Here is an 18,338-nt window from a genome sequence, read left to right on the forward strand (position 1 = left end):
TTTTGTTAATCAGGAAATAAACGAATGTTTTTCGGGTAAAATCATCAGTAAATGTGATAAAGTATATTTTTTTCCAAATTGATTTTTCTGGCATCGGTCCGCAAATATCCGAATGGATGAGTTCCAATTTTCTACTGGCTCTTATAGCCTTACCTTTCGGAAATGGTTTTCTAGTTTGTTTTCCTTGGATACAACTGTCACACAAATTTTTCACTGTGACATTTATCAAAACAGAGACCTTTGGCAAATCCATCTTGTAGTAAATTCATACCACCAGCACTCAAATGTCCTAGTCTTCGGTGCCAAATATCATAAGACAAACATTTTTGTGATTGTGTATAACAGATTATTTCTTCACGTTGGTGTATGCAATCCAATTTATAAAGCCCACTTTTCTTCACATTTCTTGTAGAAATGTTTGATATTTGACATATGTCATTCTCAAAGGTAGTTTTTGATCCTTTTCTTCCTAACTGTCGGCATGGAATTAAATTGAATTTAAGTCCAGGTGCATATCTTATGTCACGGATTGGAGTTTTGACTTCATCCATTGACATTCAAAAGAACAGTAGTTTCACCAATTTCTTCTATATCAAACTTCTCTCCAGATGCAGTGACTATTGTATCTTGATTTTCAACTGCTTTTAGGTTTTTGAGCCAATCTTTTCTGCCAGTAACGTGAACAGACGTTCCTGAATCAATTTACCAGTCATTTGGGTTGAGATTTTCAATACCAAGGACTAAAGAATGTATAATCAAACCGGATTCATCAATGTGAGCTACATTCGTCTTTTCACTTCTTTTCGAGTATCTACAGTCTTTTATTTTTATTTATTTATTTATTTACGGGTGAACCCCAATATTTGTTTACAATAAATTGTGTAACAATAAAAGCTTATACTATACTATACTAATTATTATAAATACCTTTATGTGTGTAACAAAAGACAATAAAAACAATGACAGTATTAACTAATAAAATACATTTATATGACTAATGAGCGAGAGACTTGTTTTTTAAAAGTATTTTGATTATCACAGAAAAAATTGACTTTATCACAGTAGTTATTTCCCAGTCTCAACATTTCAGATAAAGGAGAATGGTAACCATAGTTGGTTGAGTGATATGGTGTAAAAAATAGCTTTTTTTGTCTAGTGGACCTCTGTGGAACGTTGAAGTTGATAAGAGATAACATTTCCGGACAATCAATGAGACCAGATATAATTTTGAATAGATAAACCAATGTCGCAGTTGTTCTTCTATCCTCAAGACTCGACAGAGATAATATACTCATCACTTCACTGTAACTGTATTCACCTATAACCAACCCTAGTTTGTATGCCATGGTCCTTAGAAATTTATTTTGCACATTTTCTAATTGTTGTTTATACTTATGGTATTAGGGACTCCAGATGATGGTGAGCAATATAATACTTTGGTGAGCAATATAATAATTTGGTTGTGAATGGAGAAAGATTGGTTGATGATTTCACAATAAAGCCGAGCATTTTTAGAGCTCTCACAGAAACAGAATTCACATGGTTGTTGGAACAAAGCTTGGCATCTAACAATATTCCCAAATCCTTACACTCTTCTTTACATTCCAACATTTCATCATTCAAAAAGTATTTAAATTTGATTGGTGATCGAGACTTACTGAACATCAATGAGTAGCATTTCTTTGTGTTGAGATAAAGATAGTTTGCTTCACACCAATCAGAAATGGAGTTTATATCACTCTGAAGAAGATTAGCATCATGGACACTTTCTAAAACCTTAAAAATTTTCAGGTCATCGGCAAATAACAAGATTTTTGAATTAGTGATATTTGAGCTAATGTCATTAATAAAAAGGCAGAACAAAAAAGGGCCACAATGTGATCCCCGTGGTACACCTGATTTTACGAAAAGAGGCTCTGAAACTGTACTATTCACTCTAAGTGATTGAGAGCGTCCAATTAGATAACTGCTTATCCAATCTAGAATGTTACCGGAGAAACCAATGGCAGATAATTTTTTTATCAATAAGTTATGGCTGACCCTATCATATGACAGATGACATACTCTATGACAGATGTAACATTTTCCCTTGAACATTTTTTTAACTGGTCCTTTCTTCATTAGGAAGGCGGGTTCTTTCTTGCTGTTTTTAAATTTGAGTGCTTCTGCAGAAAGATGTTCTTTTACCAAGTCTGTTGTAAGTTGAGCACCACAATTTTCCAAAGCCATGAATAACGGTTTGTAATAATCCGGTAGACTTACAAAGATAAGTGCAGCTAAGACACCATCTTTCATTTCGTGGTCGATTGATTTAAGTTGTTGAGCTAACTTTACTTTTTTAGAAAGGTAATCATCCATGCCTCTGCAGTCATTGTACTCTATCATTACCAATTGTTCGATTAAAGCAGCAACTCTTGAAAATCCTTTGGGTTCAAAGCGATCCCACACTTCTTTGCCTGTTTTCAATTCCCATAGTTCAGTGTAGATAAGAGTTTTCACACCAGACACTATGAATGCAAGTGCTCGTTTACTTTTACCTTCAAAACCGGCTCCTTTGTCATCTTTTGTTCCATCTACATATTCCAACAGTTCGCCATTGATGAAATGAATTTCCATGGCGTACTTCCAGTCGATATAATTTTCACTTCCCTCGAGTTTTTCGAAAGAGGCTGAGACGGCAGTATTTGATATGGACATTTTATCAGGAACAGGTATATCTAACTTATTTTGCATTCTAATTGCAGTACAAGAACAACAGAAATGTTCAAATGTGCAATTCTGGGCCCATTTGTCTCGGGTTTAACACATAGATAATAGATAATAGCACTAGTCTTATTGCATTCGCCGCTTTTTCAATTAGTACTAACTTTCAAAAGAAAGCTGTTGAAATTTAATGATTTTCTACTCATAAGTTTTTGAGTTATTGTGCTAAGAGTGACACTACTTTTGTTATTTTCAAAACAATGGATCAAAAACAATTTCGTGTTTCAATTTTACACTGCTCCTTGATAGGAAAAAATACCGTGCAAGCGAAGCAATGGGTCGAAAAGTGTTATAAGGACTCTGCTCCATCTGAAACAACAATTGAACGTTGGTTTGCTGAATTCAAACATGGTCGTAGAGACACCGATATAATAATAATAATTCGATATCCTCCGGAGCGTAGGACTCCAGGGCATATGGAATCCGTTGTGGCAGACGAGAAGTGCTGCAGACTCTATCCAGACCACTCTGTCAAGATGGTCGTTGTAATTATTGGAGTCCTTGGTGGAATGATGCCCTCTCTACACTCGAATCTTGAAATCATACCGGCTTGCCGCAGTAAGGCAGAAATCTCAGCCGGACAGATGCAGAAGGCTGTCATTCTTTGCTCACTGCGCTTGCTCAGGGCACATGATTCTCGGACCCAATGATCAGTTACCCCACGAAGTGGGGAGTGGTAGTTGGTTGATAATGTTGGCGCATTACAGATACTGCATGTAAATAATATAATTGGTTCTGAACTTTCTAAGTGTGAATAATGTTATAGACTTTCAAATGTGTTTTTATATACAGGGTGTAACATAAGTACGTTAAAATATTCAAGTTACGTATTCCTGAGACAATTTTAAGAAAAAAAGTCTATATGAACTTGTGTCCGAAAATGCTTCGTTTCGGAGATACGGGATGTTGAAATTGAATTTTTTTATTCGCTTTTTGAAAATAACTCTTGCAAAAAATAAGTTATTTGCACGAAATTCGGTACCCGGGGTTTTTTGACGTGGGAAATCATAATTTCTTATTAATTTTCATATAACATCTAGAGGGCTATGCGTACGCTGTCATTATTTATTTCAAATTACCCTAACTTTTTTGACAGTAAACTTTTGGTACCTTCCATGAAAAAACCTAATTCTCACACCTTTTCCAAGTAAAAAAGGTACATTTCCTCAACAACGCTGGAGGTTATCGTTTTCGAGATATTTACAATTTTCTATATCGATGCATAGTAGTTAGCTCCTAGGGCGCTTAGGAAAGTTGCTGAGAACATTACAAAAACTAAGTATGTGGTGGATCTCGTTAAAATGAACAACTTTTTTCCTATAAAATATTTGATGAAAATAACTAAAATTGCAAAAAACTCATGACAAAAACCTACCATGTTTTGAAAAATTTCAACAATCTGTATTTCGAAAACGAATCATTCTTCGTTAAACATTTTATAGGAAAAAGTTGATTATTTGATATTCGTTTGTTGTTGATAGTTGTTTATTAGATATATATTAAGATATATTTTTGAAACCAGATTCTATGGTCTAGAGCAGTGATGGCGAACTTTTTGAGCTCGGTGTCACACACGACAAAAGTAAAGACCGAAATAATTGAAATATTTATAATAATTTTAGGTTCATCAATTGAACGAAAATCAAACAATATAAAATTAGTGATTTTTTGGTGCTGAAGTTTGTCTGTTTTGTGTTCATACTTAGTACATTTCAACACGACTTCTGGTAAAGAAACATTAGAGCTTTCGACAGGAAACCACTTTCCTGAAAATCTGACTGTTGATAACAACAGACCTCTCATCTCCGAAGGCGCTAAACGCCCAAATAAAAACGATTGGGAGTTCGTCAAGAAGGTTATCACAGCATCGGCAGTTGAGTGGGGTATAAAGTCGTTTCGGCCATTCACATCTTCTGGAGAGGATGGTATATTTCCGTCAAAATGGACGGGAAATAATTTTACTTATTCTCGTAAAATTGTATAGAGCTAATCTGGCGTGGAATTATATATCACCTAGTTGATTGGCAGAAAGGTTGGTATACCTATATATCTTAAGTGGTACGGGAAGACCCACACCCTAAAACGGTACGACCAATCAACCTTACATCCTTCCTGTTGAAAGGACTTGAGAGGATACTATACGGACACATCATGCATCTCGCCTGAACAACCGGCAAATCGAGATATTTAGCATTAAACAATCTTGTAGAGAAAATCTCCCAATCCCTTGACAACAAGGAGATTGCGGTTGCTGTATTTCTCGATATTGAAGGAGCATTTGACAATGCACTTTCTGAATCTATGGGATCGTCTCTGGCTAGGAAATGCAACTACGACTCTTCGAAGCGAGGCCATCAGGTTCAGGGTCACCAGAGGCTGCCCTCGAAAGATGGAGTACTATCTCCCCTTCTGTGATCGCTCCTGATGGATAGTCTTCTTGATGCCCTCTACAGAAGAAAAGTAGGTCTGCAAGCTTATGCAGATGACTTTGTCATCTTGGCAAGGTCCACATCGGAAAGGAAAGCTTGTAATATCCTCCAAATAACGATGGACGTTGTTCACAGTTGGTGCCTGAGGGAGCAGATGTCTGTCAACCCCAGCAAAATTTTGATGATCCCCTTCACCAGGAGGAGAAAATTAGACGATCTAACGTCAGTTTTCCTCAATGGTGAGATCATTCCATTTGGAACGGAGGTGGAATAATCTTGGCATTGTCTATGATAAAACACTCATCTGGAACGCACACTTGGAAAAAGTCTGTCCCTATGGACATGTCGAAGGATTTGTGGTGAAACTTGGGTTGAGATCCCAAACAAATCCATTGGATTTATGTAATGATCCTCAGACCAATGATCACTTATGGTGCAATTGCTTGGTGGCCGATGGATCTACAGAAAACGGATCAGGCGAAGATCTATGGCTTACAGAGACAGGCTTATCCGGCCATCAGCGGCCATGGAGATCCTTTTCTCCACATTTTTCTGGCGAGAGGGGCTAGATGGATTGCATACAGACTTGTGCACATTGCCAATTGCACAATTCAATTTAATGCAGAGTGCAGCAGACTGTTGGTTGACACTGGAAGTCACAGCATTCTGGAAATGACCTCTGACTTGATGCCTCCAACTGTCAACTACGAACTATCTTATGAAGTACTGTTCCCCAGTAGAGAGGACTGGATCATCCGGAGAAGGAAATATTAAGAGCAGATAGTTGTTGGTTCACAGATGGATCAAAAACACCTTCCGGTTCTGGTGCAGGTGTTTTCAGTCGCAGACCTAGGACAGAGATATCAACCTGCCTAGAAACCTATGCGACTGTATTTCAAGCCATTGAATTGTGTGCGAAGGGATTGGAAGAATCCAACCTCATACAAAAGTCAATAAAAATATTCTCGGACACTCAAGCGGCCTTGGAAGCTCTTGGCTCCTACAGAGCAACGTCTGAATCGATAGCAAATTGCCAAAAACGACTAACCTCTATAGGAAGACTCAACAGATTGTCTCTGTTCTGAATTCCTAGCCATACTGGCCTGGTAGGCAATGAGGCTGATGACTCACTTGCAGAAGAGTGTGCTGCAAGCACCTTCATCGGACCAGAACCTATCATTGGTATCGCTTTTGGCTTTGCCAAACAAAGATTAAACACCTGGATGGCAAGAAGATTTGTGGACTTCTGGCAGAATTTTCCAGGATTGACTCACTCCAAGGCGTTCATTCACCCTTGGTGCTTGATACCAAACAGTTGTTGGACTACAGTAGGGATGAACCTTCTGCTGCCGGTGAAGATGTGCATCAGCAGCCAATGCCCTGGAATCCAAATGGAATGAAGAAACATGTGTGCTGTCGTCAGCAGAGCAATTCGTTGATATACAATAAAAAGAGAGTTGAAGAAAATATGAATCCCTGAGAAACACCGGCGTTGATAGTAAACCATCGACGGTCACTTGCAGAGAATGTTCTTTCAGGAATCTGGAGAGCCATACACAAAAATGCTCCAACAAGCCATATCATCGAAATTTGGCCAGCAAACTCTCATGCCACAAACGGTCAAAAAACCAGGTATTATTGTTGAAAAAAACAATAATACCCGAATATATTCTACGACACATTGGCTCTTGTAGGCCATAGCTAAAATATTGGTGGTATTCTTATGTTTGTATCGATACCCGCCTCATCTCCCCTTTTTATTCGAATTGAATGTTGTATTCGCTATCACAATTACAATTACAATTTTAGGTCCTTTGTTATTTTTTTTTGTTTTTCATCTTTTTTATCTTCAAGAGGAAGAATGAACTATGTTCAATCTTGCATCCTATTGACAAATTTGTATTTTGTTTTTCACCATATTGTATCATGTCATTTCTGCTGTCGATAAATTAATTTATTATTATTATTAATAAGAGCTCCTCCACCTTTTGAGCAATTGCATTCAGAGAATTTTCTATCACAGCGATATACCTCATAGCAGTTAGGAATAACTCTTCATTTCTGAACGATTGGTCCAACCAAGTTTCTGTCAGTGCAACAATCGGGAATCCAGTCATCGAAATTGAGTTGAAAAATTGAGGTGTTTCACATCGCAGACCACGGGTATTTTGATAATAAAATGTTGTGTAGTTCTCATTTCGTAGGGTAGAATCATGGGAGGTCGCAGACAGATCTAAAGCCTCATGTGGAATTGGCCGCGGTGGTAGTGGGCCCGACTCACGATCGGAAGGCCGTTGGTTCGATTCCCGCCTCGACCAGATATTTTTCTCGCGAGAATTTATCTGGTGGAAGCTGGGATGATTTTGCAACCGTGTTAGGAATCACACGTTGAAAGACAAGACCTCGTTAGTCCTTAGCTCGCACAAGTTTCTCAACTTCTGAAAGTTGTCGTTCGTATGGGGACGACAGCTGATTGACGGTGAAACAGATTAAAAAAGATTTCAAAACAGATTTTTAAAACAAATGAGATGAGGGTGATTGCTACAGACAGCCAAGCACATTATTTTTGAATTTTTCTCTTGCAGTTTGGTAAGCAGTACATTTTTTCTTTTCCCACACTGCATGATCTGTTGAAAGATTTTTCCTCGCCAGTTCAACACTGTTGGTGCATTTACGTATTTGCGATTTGCATGCTTTAACTTCGTGATTGTCACCACACAGTGGACAGGAAAGCTACTTATTACAATTTCTTGAAGAATGATGGAATCCGTTACATGTGAAGCATCGAATCCATCCAACAAAAAAAGCAACCCAAAAAATGATAGATGAGTGATCAAAGCATGATCACCACGCTGGGCAATCAGATTTAACTGGAATCGGCTGAAATTCATTGTTACGTGTCGGAGTGGTCAGTTACGTTTCCACACCATTTTAAATGTCGAATACTGATACGGCTGAAAAAGACTGCTAATTTTATTCGTCTAGCCAGGAGCTGAAAATTCCAGTACAAATATCGTCTTGTGCTGATGATTGAGAGAAACTACATCAGGCTCATTAGCTTGCATGAGTCTGAGGGTGCGAAATGAATAGTTCAAATAAGTTCGGCGTGGGTGATTTATTCACTCACTCGAATTGACTGCCGTGTTGGTCGGTGGTTCAAGTCCTAGTCTGAACGATCGATCTTCACTTGCTATCGTCCAACCCGTGTTAGGAATCACACGTTAAAAGGTGAGACCTCGTTAATCCTTAGCTCGCACAAGTTTCGACTTCTGAGGGTTGTCATTCGTAGGAGTGCGACAGCTGGTTAACGGAAAAACAGATTTTAAACAGATTTTTTTTCAAATATCTTCCGGAGCGCAGGGTAACAACAGTGTCTCGTCAATGCTGTAAAAGTGCCGAAGGTAGTAATGAAGAACTTTCAGGGCCACGTTATGCCGATAGATATAGGCTGAAACCGCATATGCTGGACATGCTGACAAGTCCATTGGGTCTCAGGTTTCTCGTGGTAGGCACTGCACCTTGTGTCAGGAATCTCAAGACCAATCATGTGACTGCGGTAGACTTAGGTGTTGAAGACACCATCCTGGCAAGCCATGATGAACCCCTCAGTTTCCGACTTCAGCCCACTCAACCTGAGAAAAGTGAAGGTCAGGCGTTTTGATAAGCTTAGGTCTTCGATGTTGTTGGAGAAGACCTCATGCATTGGTCTGTCCTTTTGTTGCGGCAGTAGGGAAGTGATTAATATCATTATCACCATTATTATTTTTTTTAACCGTAGTTTGCGCTGGTCAGGCCCTATCCCCCGAAGCCCTGATACATTAAGGAGGGCGCGCCAGCATTATCAACCAACGACCACTCCCTACACCGTGGGGTAAGTGATTATTAGGTCCGAGAATCATGTGCCACTAGCAAGCGCAGTGAGCCAAAAATGACAGCATTCTGCATCTGTCCGGCTAAGATTTCTGCCTTAGTGCGGCAAGCCGGTATGATTTTGAGATTCGAGAGTAGAGAAGGCATCATTCCACCAAGGACTCCAATAATCAGAACAACCATCTTGACAGAGTGATCTGGATAGGGCATGCGGAGTTCGGAGAGAAAATTTCGATATTTTATCCGTTTTTCCTTCTCTTTTCTGACGATATTCGTCTCGCCAGGAGCTAAACACTCCACGACAAATATCGTTTCGCTCTGGTGGTCGGGAAGGACTACATCAGGCTTATTAGCTGGTATGAGCCTGTGGGTGGGGACCGAATAGTTCCAATAAATTCGCTACTTCTCGTTCCACACAACGGATTCAATATCATCCGGAGCGTATGGAGACACCGGTGTCTCGTCAATATCTTAAGAGTGCCGTAGATGGTAATATAGCACTCTTAGGGCCGCGTTATATCGATGGATATAAGCCGAGACCGCATATGCTGAACATGCTAATAGCAAGTGCATTAGGGTCTCGGGCGCCTGCACCCTGTGTCAGGAACCTGTATACCCATCACGCGACTGTGGTAGACTAAGGTGTTGAAGACACCATCCTGGCAAGCCATGATAAACCCCTCAGTTTCCGACTTCACGCCACTCGATCTGATAATTATTATTATTACCGAACGTAGCACAGAACAGAGGGACGGTAACCCGTCGTTTATCGTGAGTGTTTCCTTCTACTCATCCAGTCATCTGCTATGTGGAACGGTAGTTCGAGCCTGATGGCCGGACGATCGATTTTAATAATCTCACCCTTAATAGGTGAGACCTTGTCACTCCTTATTTCGCACGTTAGTGAACCCTTCAATGTTAACACTCGTTTGAAAAAAAATGAATTGGATATAGCTTACAAAACAAATAATAAATGGCAGATTCATCCAAAACAATAACTTTCCAAAAAGAATGAGAAAGCATAGAAGTAGATCCAATTAACATTTGTACCAATTCAACATCTGCAAATCATCTTTTCTTTGTTATTTTGCGGAGATGAAAGTGGTAATCATTTGAAGATTTTAAATAAGGTTGGTAAAAATAGACAGGTACTTTTCATTAAACGACCATTTCAAAGAGCTTGTTCCAAGAATGGTTATTGTTACAATTAATAAAGTAGGTAACATAAGTAATATACTTCAAACTATCAATATATTTGTTGGAATGTACAATTTAAAGATGCCATTTTATTACCACTCACCTCGTTTTAGCACTAAAAAAACTATTATGTATAGTTATTTTAAAAAGTCAATGATACAAATCATGAAATTATGAAACAACAAAAATTAATTGACGCTCCGGGTCGACTTCATTGACTCCATTGACGCATTTGCTTTTTCAGCTGCAGAAAAACCCGGATAAACCTGCAGCACCAGATCATCTGAAGATCTTGATCTGAATTTAGATTAGTATTACATATCTTGCAGACGATTTTATATAGAGAAACGTATGTTTCGGTTCCGTAAACTGAAGAGTGGAAATCTTATGGTGGGAACTCAATTGCGTTTGAATTGATTTCAATCAAAAATCAACTATTCCTTTCACATATTTCATAAGAGGAGTGCAGCAGTAGAAGTGAAAGTTAGCCACTTTGCTGTCACTTCCTAAATAGTTCGTTCGTTAGGTAATACTTTTCACAGCGATATACGTATCTATATATTATTAGCGTTATCATATCAAAATTTGTACTACGAACTTTTGTCAAATTGATCCGATAACATTAAGCACCTCTCAAAAATTTTTCCTTGACATGAGTTTGATTGATTATATTATCGGACTAATCAATCGTTGTTGTCGATTTGGAATATTATTTTCGCAGTTTTACAGTCCCTTAATGATCACGAAAATCCTTTCATTCCATGACAATTTTTGTTGTAGATTTTTCATACGTTACAGAATGATTATTTTCGTTAGAGTACATATTGTCAAAAGCCAAATTGTCGACAATATTAATTTCCGAAAATTTTCCACATATCGACATTGGTATTTATTTCAATAATATTTATGATGGTTCTAAATAACTGTGAGTAGAGTTTGTTAGATCATAATTGATTTTATTGGCTAATTAGATGATTTTTTGAAAACGAAGAAGCAGCAATATATTTTTTTCTGTGACGGGAAAAAAGTTTGACATTTTATCTCTGATGACAGGTAACAAAATGTCACTTTTCATGAAATTACTTTTTTCACCGGTCTCCGTGACCGTGAAAGTGAGTACTTTTTTCACGGATATATATATATATATATATATATATATATATATATATATGCAAAGGTAGAAATTACATTTTTCAATATTGAATCGTGGTTTTTCCGTCACAGAAAAAAATTGAGTATTATACACGGGAAAAAATTAGATTTTAGCTCTCGGTTTTTTGTCTCCCTCTGCTTCGACCTCGAGCTAAAATCTAATACTTTTTCCCTTGTATAATAAATAACTATTATTAATGAATTCACAAAATATCACCATTATAACACCTCAAATACCTACTTATCCTTATTTGGTTGAATTAACGTGAAAGTGACATTTCTGGGAAGATCATATGAAATATGCATGAAAAAGAAAAAATGTATTGGAATGTATTACTACAAATATATTGTCAAGAGAGGAAAAATAATATTTGCAACGAAGTTTTTTTTCATTTTCAAATCAATAATTCAAATAATGAATTTGGAAATTATTTAATGATTTAACTAAATCCTCAGTTCGAAATTTTATATCATTCATTCGTCGCACATTACAATGATCGTGATAGTATTATTTATTTACAGCAATTTCAGAGTTCAATATTCATCACAGAATTAGATATCAAGTTTTATTTCGAGTCATTGTAATAAATGCAAATCATCGTTGAGATATATATATATATATATATATATATATATATAATATATATATAATATATATATATTATATATATATATATATAATATATATTATATATATATATATATATATATATATATATATATATATATATATATATATATATATATATATATATATATATATATATATATATATGTATATATATAGACAAAGAAGATTTTATCGAGTGTGTATGATATACAAATCAAAAAAGAAACAATTAGTGGACATAACACTCCAAAAAGGGGGGGCAAACCGCGGACACGTGTTTCTGGCTATCGGCCTCATCAGCGCGGTGCAGCCAAGTGTAAACGTGGGTAACACTTGTTTGCCGAAAGCAGGAAACAACACATATGCACGAAGTCAACAACAGGAGCCAACCGCACATTTGTGGTTCCAGTTAGAAGACCTAGAATTCCCAGGCTACATCTAACATGACCACGTAGGCAGCTATAGCTACCTGCGTGACATCCGGGTCCAGGATATAAATATAGACAAAGAAGATTTTATCGAGTGTGTATGATATACAAATCAAAAAAGAAACAATTAGTGGACATAACACTCCAAAAAGGGGGGCAAACCGCGGACACGTGTTTCTGGCTATTGGCCTCATCAGCGCGGTGCATATATATATATATATATATATATATATATATACAGGGTGTCAATTTGAAAACTTCCCATTCGTAATATCTTCCTTTCAGTAAACAATATGGGGAATCGGAGTAACAGGTTGGTTGATTTTATAGTCAAGGGAGACTATCTGTAGCCCTCGTGGTTCAATCTCCTAGGAGGGGTAGATGTTACCCTCAGAACCTTAAATGGGAAGGGGAATAGCGTTTTGATCTAACAGAAGTAAATATTAGTACGCCTATACTGAGATGCATGGTTTGACCATAACTGGTGAGAATATTAGGTGGTACCGTTCCAACCCTTTATCAGGAGTACAGAAGTGTACAAATAGCCGTCCATTTTTGCTACTTCTGCTGTAAAAAGTTTCTGATTTCAGGCAAAAATTTGGTTCGCAAGTTTGAACGATGTGGTATTAGGTAGTATTGTGCATGCAGTTGTACCGGTTGGGCTTACTTTAATTACTTTAATAAGTGTATAATACTGTAAAAATGGTTTACATGCATCAAGATAGAATTGAAATGATTGTAATTTATGGAGAAGTTGGAAAGTGCGCACGAAGTGCGGCTTATCTTTTTATCGAGAGACATCCAAATTGTAATTTAAGTCACCGGCATGTGCTTTATTTGCTGAATGAGTTTTACGAAAGTGGTTCAGTGACAAATAAAAAATAAAATAACCCTAGAGTACTAAATGAAGCAGCACAAATTGAAGTTTTGGGAACATTTGCTGCAGAGCCTACGATCTCTGTGAAATCAGTATCAGAACAGACGGAAATATCACGCGAGACTGTAAAAGAATCATTATAAATGCATAAATTTGATCCATATAAAATGCAGATTGTTCAAGAGCTTTACGAGGATGATTATGATAGAAGAATAGAGTTTTGTGAAATCATGTCTCAGCGAGTCAATACCATCTCTAATATTCTGTTGGGCTGGTATTCTTGAAAATGCCATTATTGGTCCATTATTTCTGAAAGAAAACTTGAATGGCAATCCGTACCTTGAAATGCTTGGAGAGACTATCGATCCTCTTATAACTCACGAGCTAGAAACTCATATGAATGCAGAAGGTAATGATCCTCTGCAGGAGGATCTGTATCTGTATCTGTAGAGTAGGGAGAGTGAGTATAAGCTCACAGCACTTAGGCCACATGTAACCCTAGGTCATCGTCCATCCTGTACTTTCCAGGAAGGTGGACAGATCACTGGGAGACATCTTCTTTATATCGGCAAATGTAGGCCAAGACTCGCCGAACATACACTATCGTCTACGGGCACTCGCACAGGACATGCCTGACAGTCTCATATTCCTGTTCACACATCCTGCATAGAGCCCCATATTATTGAGGTGTTTCCTTAGTTGACAGTGGCCAGTCAGAAATCCTACTGTTAAGCGTAGACTTTTCCTGGTCATCGCCAGATATTTCTTCGGTGCCAGCTTCCCAGGGTCGCCAAGGGTTATCCTCGCAAGATTGCATCCTTTGATTCCATCCCATCTCTTTAGGCATTGAGCATTGGTGTGATGTTTAGTTAGTTCCGCAATTGTCATCAGGCCGTAGGTGCCACTGGGTCCTAAAATTCTTAGTCCAGCCGCTTCCTTGGCTAAAGAGTAGGCAATGCGATTACTTTTACTCCTGTCGTGTCCTTTAACTCACCTCAGGATAATGTTATTATCTACCGAGGCATTGGCTCAATCTTGGTGACACTCTAGTACTAGCCCTGAGGTTACACTTTGTCTGTTGAATGCTAATAGGGCTTCTCTGCTGTCAGTGCAGATTGTTATGTTTTTGCCAGAATTTCCTTTCGTGGTTATTTATTTTGTGGTGATTGAGATACCAGCCAGTTCTGTTTGGACCACGCTGGTATTTTTTTCCATTCCCCACTTAATACTTAGACTTATTGATTTGGAGTACACTCCACATCCTGAACCTTCTTTGGTTTTTGAGCCGCCTGTATATATATGCGTATTGTATTTGTAGCATCTGACTTAATATTCTATTTTCTTTGTATTTTGTAGGGTTTATCAAACACAAACCTGGGTTCAGTTGCATCACTGGTAGCCTGCAGCAGAGGTTGTGCAGTAAGCGCTTCCCGCCATAGGCCCAGCCTTAATTGGCCCATTCCTACTTCGACCAGCCGTGCGCAATCGTACCACGGCCATTAACGCAACCTCCCTAACGTACAGGTCCAGAGGGGCCAGACCCGTAATCAATTCCATTGCCGCGGTTGGTGTTGTTCTCATGGCTCCTGTGATGTTTAAACAAGCCAGTCACTGTATTTGGATGGCCTTTGTTTGTAGAACTTTCGGTCCCCATGTAATGGCTCCCTACGTTAACTTAGGTCTTATTATTGCAGTGTAGATCCAGGTGACCACACGGGGTGAAAGACCCCATGCGCGTCCCACTGCTCTTTTTGCTCTACTCTGTGGGTGAGAGTTCCATGTTAGTTTTCTGTCGAGGATAGTACCAAGGTATTTCACCTCTTCAAAGAAGTTTAGTTTGCTATTGAAGATTTCGGGAGTTTTTAAGCCCGATAAACTCGTTTTCCTGGTGAAAAGGACCATCTCAGTCTTCATGTTTCTATCAATTTGAGCCCATCCTACGCTCTATCGCACAGTGTGTTCACAAATTTGCCAGTCTGCAAGATAACTATGTCATCTGCATATGTGTAGAATCTATTATTGTTGAGGTGATTAATCAAGGTATCTGTTACATTTCCAGTAGGACGGTACTCCAACTTATTATTTTCTAACTTATTATTTTCTTCCCGTCCGAAAGTAGTTAAACGAGACATTTCCGGATAGATGGATTGGCAGAAGTGGAGCAGTTGAATGGCCTCCGAGATAACCGGATTTAATATCTTTAGATTTCTTTCTCTAGGGGCATCTTGAATTCGTTGTTCATAAAACACAACCTTCTGATATTAAACTTATACTTAAAAGACGAATTACAGGAGCATGCCAGTAATTCCTAGTGACGTTTTTTCCTAGTGTTACAGGGGAGTTCGAAAACAGACTTTAATACTGTTTAGAGCAAAATGGACGACATTTCGAACAGTTACTAATATGAGCGTGAGTATATTTTATGTGTGAAATGTCTTTCTGGCAAATCAAATTTTATTTTGTAAAAAGACAATAACCAACAAATAATAAATCCCACACTTAATACATTTATTCCTGTCATTCAAGGGTTAGAATGGTGCCACCTACTCTTCTAACTATTTTTATTAAAAGGAGTCAATTCAATAATGCAAATAAGGCAAAGTCTAATTACATGTGTAAGTTTAGAACGCTATTTTTCGGAAACTGCTCATCAAAAAACAAAATGTCAGGGTACCAGTGGAAGCAGAATTGAACGCCAGTCAAAGTGATGTGCCACTAGACACCCCTTCCCCTTTAAGATTCTAAGGGTAACATCTACCCCTTCTTGGGGGTAAAACCACGAGGGCTAGAAATATTCCTTGAAAGTGTCCCTCTCGACTATAAAATTGACCTGTTTTTTTGATTCCTCATATTATTTGGGGGTGGGGAGATTTCAAATTGACACCCTGTTTATATATATATATATATATATAGATATATATATATATATATATATATATATATATATATATATATATATATAGATATATATATATATAGATATAACTCCTACCTGTTTGTAATAATCCGAAAAAGAAACATTTAGAAATATTCATTATTTTGAAAGATGCAGTGAAAGATCTACACGTGTACGCAGTGGAAGATCTATACGTGTATTCACTGAAAATTCCTACAGCCGGACCTGTAAGATGATTGTTCATCGAGATTATGAAACATTATTTCCAAATTAAAATAGTCAGTTTGTGAGTGATCGGTGAACATGAGCTTTGTTCTGGGGACAATATTCGCTGTTATTGTAGCCGTCCTGGGCTATAGATGGTACAACCTTCTGTCCATTAAACAAAAATTGAACTGGGTGACGCACATTCCAGGATGGCCTCTTGTAGGAAACGCACTGGAGTTTGGAGGAACCGAAGGTACATCTTTCGATAATTTTATAAAGTACACCTCACGATTTGATCTTCACTAACTTTATTTGAAAAATATATCACGACATGATTCGCTAACACAGTAGCTTCTTCAATATATAGTGATTTGAATGATATCTTTCGATAATACTATTTTTGCAAAGTTTCTAGTCCTCCAGTAAATATAATAGTAAATATAATGGTCATTCCAAAAGATCATAGATCGAAACATACGTGAATTCGTGTAAAAATTTATTTACTATCAACTAATTCAGTTGAACGAATATATAGCAGAGAGGGTCAAATAGAAGGGTAGCTGCTTCAATGTACCTAGAAATTTGAAGCCACATGTCACATGAATTAAATATGCTTGTATGCCTTAAAATACATCACAAAATCGTGAAATGCTTTGAAAAAATGATGCTGGTATCACCGGCCAGCTTCATCATAACATCTATTAGAGCTAGAGCCCAAATGGCTCGGATTTCAGTGAAGCAGTGTGAGGTTGATTCTCTTAAAGCAATCCTTTTCTGGATGTCTTTATCGCCATTACTCGTTTCTTCATTGAGATAGAACGAAATTCGTAAGAAAATATACTGTCTGCTCCGATCTTATTATGCTTTTTTGGAGTTATCCGTTAACCAGCTATCGCACCCCCACGAACGACAACCCTCAGAAGTCGAATTCGTGCGAGCTAAGAGCTAACGAGGTCTTACCTTTTAACGTGTGTTTCCTAACACGGCTTGGACGATAGCAAGTGAAAATCGATCGTTCAGCCTGGGGCTTGCACCAGCGACCAAGACGGCGATCGATTTTCGTTTATTTATATTATTTGTAAATAAAATCAATTTGAGGCGAGATAATTATTTGAGTTGTTTGAACAATATGTTTGATAGACAAGATACACAGAGAGTTCAGCGGAATGTTGAATTTGCAGTATGCAGAAATATGAATGAAAAACTAAATTAAAAAAATGTGACCGGACCGGGATTCGAACCCGGCTCCCCTGTTCTCTAGACAGTCGCATTAACCTAAAAAAAAACAAAAGTGAAATCTTTATTTTTCTATTCGGGTTATAAAAGTAATGAAAATTTATTAATAAAATGTTTAATTTATCTGTTCCACATGTGCATGGGAGTCCGGGGAGGTAAGGAAGGAGGATAGGTATGGGTGGTGGGGCTTCAGGAGGAGGACTGTACTGTTGAGCCTAGGAAGACAACAAAAGACACTCTACTCAATAGAGGCTCACTTCAGCGTCCGTCTATGATGTCTGCCGGAACTCATGAGAGAGTTCTTCTTGCGTTGCGAATTCGATATTATTGATAATAATAATAATAATAGAGGAACTGCAGCAAATTTGAAATACTGATTTGTTTTTTGGGAATAAGTAGAGAAGAAAATTTAGCCCAATAAAAAATACATCAAATGGTTGGAAAATTATTAAACTTTAATAACAGAAAGAATAAAACAAAACGGAAATTAAGAACATTATCAAAATTTTAATCAGCCTAATAAACTCCAAAAGCTTCATTTGACTTATGGTGCAGATAATTTGGAATATATTATTCCAAATTATGATCACATTTTTTCATTTGACTGCTTACACTTTTCCTTACTATCTAATAAATTTCTTATTTTTGTTAGTTTTATATTTTTCAGTTCTCT

General features: G+C 37.6%; 2 protein-coding genes across 2 annotated transcripts in view; one reads left to right on the forward strand and one right to left on the reverse strand.

Annotated features, from left to right (window-relative positions):
* The window catches only part of Zasp67 (Z band alternatively spliced PDZ-motif protein 67), a 141,636-nt gene that overhangs the window by 77,920 nt on the left and 45,378 nt on the right, over window positions 1-18,338 (reverse strand). The gene's annotated exons all lie outside the window — the stretch shown is intronic.
* LOC111503690 (probable cytochrome P450 4d14) overlaps window positions 16,488-18,338 on the forward strand; it is a 47,901-nt gene continuing 46,050 nt past the window's right edge. Inside the window, exon 1 of the mRNA XM_023158052.2 lies at window positions 16,488-16,682. Coding sequence (XP_023013820.2) covers window positions 16,526-16,682 — 157 coding nt within the window. The 5' untranslated portion in view covers window positions 16,488-16,525. The remainder of the gene's footprint in view (window positions 16,683-18,338) is intronic.

The sequence above is a fragment of the Leptinotarsa decemlineata genome, unplaced genomic scaffold (assembly GCF_025532065.1).
Source record: "Leptinotarsa decemlineata unplaced genomic scaffold, Ldec_3_MD MMD2_tig00000882_RagTag_RagTag, whole genome shotgun sequence".
In the NCBI taxonomy this organism is placed as follows: Eukaryota; Metazoa; Arthropoda; class Insecta; order Coleoptera; family Chrysomelidae; genus Leptinotarsa; species Leptinotarsa decemlineata.